Raw genomic sequence first — 5,109 nt, forward strand, 5'->3', positions numbered from 1 at the left:
TGATGAAGTTGTTAGTTCTTCTGCTCACTCATAGGTAGCATCCTGACAGTGTTCAACTCCTATATTTATCATATAAAAAAAGTTTTTAATGACTGTGTAATACATCATATTACTTATAAGGTGAAATAATCAAAATTTGTAAATTTCAAAAATTGTATGATTTGTAAAAAGGAGGTGGAGTTGTTGCTAAGCGAACGGGGAGTAACTCCATAGAGCAAGAATAAAGTTTTGTCAAAACAAAACAAAAATTTCTATTATTTTTTAAACAAATCTTGTATCAAGAAAAGAAAGAGATCAGAAATGTGTGCTTGATACTGAAAAAAACCCAGATTCCTCAGACATACGTAGAACAGATTGCCTAGGTCGCCAAAGATCTTAACTATTTTCTAGCTGATAGAATTTGCTACTTTAAATTATGAATTTTTCAGAGGTTTGCCATGTCTGCTATATAACCTTATTAAAGCATTAGGTGTTATGTCTCAATTTAAGTCGACAACACAAATAGTGAAATTACTAACTATTAAAAAACTCACTTCTTGTTTCCAGTCATAATTTTCTTTTTAGTAGGTGTTTTCTTCTTCTTATCCTTCTCCTTTTTACTTTCAAATACCTTAACAACAGATTTATATAATATTTTAAGAATGAAATCAAAATTAATTTTTGTAATATCGTAACCATTACTTACATCAAAGTCATCAGTAGGTGATGGCTTGGCCCAAGTAGCTATCAATTCAGCTCCATCTAACATAAAACCTGTAAAAAAAAAGCAGTTATTAATAATTTTTATAAATTATTAATTAATCTAAAGTGAGAATAAAATGATAACTTATCAAAATTGATTAAAAATTAATAATTAAGTTCACAGAACATTAAATTTGGATTGATTGGAACATTATTAACAATAAAATGAACTTCTTGTTTGATTCTGAATCAACAATGAAATTCAATTGAGCATCAGGAGTTTTGTTTTGAAAAATAGGAAATGCTAAGGAAATTGATAATAGAGGATGAGAAAATCTGAATCGTTTTATTTATTTTACTATTTTTTTCAAGTTTTAGACTGAAAGGTTTCCACATTCCAACTTCATATAATTTAATAGTTACAACACAGATTTATCAACCTTTAAATTGACAAAATACCAAATAAACTGGGGAAATAAATTGTTGATTGTTCTACACAAAAAAATAAGTCAAATGATTCTATTACGTACATGCAAAGCTAATGTTTAGATTATAATGGGAAGGTTGTAGGCTATTCCATTACAAAACCAAGGACTGATATATTATCATGACATTCAATTTGAGGTAGGAACTGACAGTGATGGCCTATATTTACAAGAATAATTTTAATGTGTATATTCTACACAGAAATTTGAATAAAACTTATTTAATGAATGATGACCGTTGTTGGGCAAAAAGTAATTATAACTACTAGATGAACCACTATAATAATAATGGTCTGAAATTATAATCACTAATTGAACCAAACTAATCACAATTAATAATTAGAGACAAATGTAATGGTAATTACTTTTATCTCAACATTGAGACCTAGTATTACATTGCAAATAAATTTGCAACACAAAATGGAGATCCTTTGCATTGAAAAGTTTTCGATAACATAGTTAAACTAAAATAGGGCTTCTCCCAATTACTTAGTCCACAATATGATTTAAATATTGAAGATTACCATTAATAAATTTGATGACTAGCTCTGCAGCTTCTCGTGTTCTGAAATGAACAAAAGCAAAATCTTTCACTTTTTTCACTCTGGTGAAGTCATCAGGAGTCACAATCTTGCATAGAACTTCCTTTAATGATAACTCAGTAGTCCTCAACAACAAATTTCTAATATACACAACTGTTACCTGTAAAATAAATAAGAGGAAATGTTAGTAATGCACTATACATTATGTATTAAGTTAAAGAGCCAAAGAACAAACTGTTTGTTCCCAAAAGAGCTATTTGAAATGGCTCAAATGTGGACCGCACAATGGATCCAGTCAAAGCTGTTTAGATTTCATTTGGCTAGTTCAGAGTCAGAATTATTAGTATATCAATTTCAAGCAGAAGACTTGTCTCTCTCAACTCTGCTTCTTAGATCCAGTCAGAACTTTTAATTTGTATTTGAATGGCATCAGATTTAAGCCAAAACTCCAATTAGCCTACAATATTTGATTATCTTCAAATTCATTTCATTTATATATAATTTTACTATCTTACGCTGGTTTACACAGAAATATTTTAATACAATATTTAAAATGAAATTGAAACCTTTAAAACTTCTTCATATTTTACAACAAACACTCTTATTTCTTTAAAAAAGTTAAACAATATTGTAAAATTTTCCTGAATGGATCAATGAAAGAAAGTTTAAAAAAAAGTTTTAGAAAGTAATAAAATTGATAAAAACATAAAAGGATTTCATAGCCTACAAAATTTGTTTTAATTACTATTGTCATTTAATTAATATTATACTTTTAGTACAATTTAATTTTTTCTTAATTTAATAATAAAAAGAAGATAGTCTAAAGAAAAAAACTCAAATGTTGGCTCAAATTAAATAGTTTAATTGCAATGTGAGTTTTTTCTTTGACCGCACCCTGACTATCTTCCTTTTATAAATTTAATTTTTTTTTTTTTTTTTGTACTGAATTGTTGGTGATTACCAGTTGGTGATCAATTGGTGGGTTAGTTGTATTATTAAATAAAAAGCCTTCTCCCATCAATATTATCATTTACCTTTCTGATAAAGATGTTATTTTATTTTTTTTATCTTAATAAGAAAGGATAATAAAATTAAATTAAGAAATATTTATTATTTAAGTGTAAAAATTAAATAAATTGATTAAAATGAAACTTAAGTGAAGTTGGAGATTATTTATTATTTTACTGTTCCATAATATCCTTGAAATATAGTTACTTTAATTTTTATTGTTCAAAAAATAACTTGAGAAAAAATTATAATGAAACAAAAACTAACTGTACCTGTGACATTACATCTTCATCGATATCTTCTTCAGGGATAGCCCAATCAACTCGTAAATCACGTCCCCATTGAGGGATTCCTCCAGTAGCTATTAATGTTCTCCTTGCCATGGCGGCAGATCTGAAAATAAAGGTATAGTTAATACAATTTTAAATCTGTGTATGAAAATAGTTTGTCTAACCTAACTAAAGGTCAAAACAGATGACAGAAGGCCGTGGAGCTGAGTGGGGAGGCATAGGGACGAAGGACCTGAAGGGCAGACTAAGACACTCTTAGTTTGGTAACCAAAGGAGATGGTTCCTCGGAACAGATGCTGATGGCAGAAATATCGAACTGAAGCTAAAGTACCAGCCTTGGAGAGACCTATAGGAGAGACTATGAAAGTTTTATATTTATGAAAGTTTAATAGAGTTTTAATATTGCAAGGGACAAGTGAAGGGTTAGTTTTCATCCATGATACAAAAGGGAGTGCTAAAGGGAATCTATTGTGAATAATTGTAAAGATTGCTAAAGCAAGGTTAATTTAATTCAGTTTGTATTGCAAATAAACCAGTGATTGTTACCAACAATAACTTGCAATATCACACTCATAAAAATTAAAACCATAGTTTTTTAATCTTGTATTTATCTTTAACCCCTTAGTGCACAATTGTTTTAAGACTGGCAAAAAAAATGATTTTGTTTTAAAAAACAATTTAGAATATTGTCTTGGCAAAGAAAAAATTTAAATACAAAAATAATCAAAATTTTGATTTTAATTTTGGGCATCGTTCATAATACCTAGCTTCCAATGTAAACATAGGTTAAGGCAATATATAGAGGATTACAACAGAGAATAAATCATTGTTATTTATTTTATCATTATCACATTGTATTTTCAATTCTCTATCATATTTGAGTGTGAAAAATTATAGCAGCATAAAATACAATGCCGCTCAATTATCTCGAGTTTTGGCCTGTTGAGGAAACTTGAATTAACTCGAGCTTACAAGTTAAGGGGTTAATATTTGATTTGATTTTAATGTAAATAAATGATAGTTTATCCAAGAATTCCAACTCTTACATTTATTACAGTACAGCCTTTTGAAATTGAAATGATTCTTCTATCAAATATTTGTTTTTCAGATAAGATTAAAGGGACCATGGTGAGTGGTAAAGAAAGCATGTTAGCACTTCAAAATGTTCTACAGCGAGAAAAACACTTCCTCTATTTTTGCCATTTTCTGACTTATACTACCTTTTACCACACACTTATATGTATTATTTAGAAAACAATTGGTTTATTAATTTATACCACACACTCATATGTATTACTTAGAAAACAATTAGTTTATTAATTTATAACAACAAAATTAATAGAAGTCCCATTAATTACCACTTGGAAGAGATAATCTATGTTTTTCTATGGAAAAGACACAGGAAACATAAAAAAACTCACAACTTTAACTCAGGAAGATCGCTGATTGACTGTGAGTAATAATAAATGGAATATGGTCCAGGTGCAATCAAACAAAACTCAAAATAGTTATTACTATCTGAGTTTAATTTGACCGCACCCGGACCATATTCTGTTTATTAACTCAGGAATATTTTATCACTCAATATTTTTACATTTAGATCAGCTCCATAAAAAATTTAAGTAAATCAGCAACTGACAGTTATGAAAAAAAACAAAAGAAACAAAACAGAAAAATTAAACAGAGCAACAAAAAACTTCAGTTTACAAAATAAAAACTTTTATATTACTATATTTGGATCATTTTAAATTATTGGTTGGATGAGGATCACTAAACAAAAATAGAGATTTAAAATAAAAATGGAACTACTTCTTTTCTAAAAATTAAATTAAACAAATCAGCTTTCAACTAGCTACAGGAAGAAAGGGCATATCGTCAATCAAATTAAGAAAATAATGAATACTTGTAGAGTATTTAATCTTTTTCAATGTTCCAATAAAGCAAGTAATAAAAACTGGAGGAAAAAAATTATATGCATTTTTTAATACCAGGCAGATTACTAAGGTAATAATAAATATAAGCAAATACTAAATGCAGTCAACTGGTAAAAGAAGCATGATTAAGTAGAAGAAGAATAAAACAATTAATTCTTTTATATATGTA

At 28.0% G+C, this 5,109-nt stretch overlaps 1 protein-coding gene across 1 annotated transcript in view; it reads right to left on the minus strand.

Annotated features, from left to right (window-relative positions):
• Positions 1-5,109, minus strand: part of LOC106678039 (probable RNA-binding protein 46) — a 31,859-nt gene that overhangs the window by 9,927 nt on the left and 16,823 nt on the right. The window contains exons 5-8 of the mRNA XM_067049589.1: positions 2,989-3,109; positions 1,691-1,868; positions 686-753; positions 534-610 (exon numbers count right to left, since the gene is read on the minus strand). Coding sequence (XP_066905690.1) covers positions 534-610; positions 686-753; positions 1,691-1,868; positions 2,989-3,109 — 444 coding nt within the window. The remainder of the gene's footprint in view (positions 1-533; positions 611-685; positions 754-1,690; positions 1,869-2,988; positions 3,110-5,109) is intronic.

Source organism: Halyomorpha halys, unplaced genomic scaffold, assembly GCF_000696795.3.
Source record: "Halyomorpha halys isolate HHAL.00 unplaced genomic scaffold, Hhal_1.1 Scaffold2.1, whole genome shotgun sequence".
NCBI lineage: Eukaryota > Metazoa > Arthropoda > Insecta > Hemiptera > Pentatomidae > Halyomorpha > Halyomorpha halys.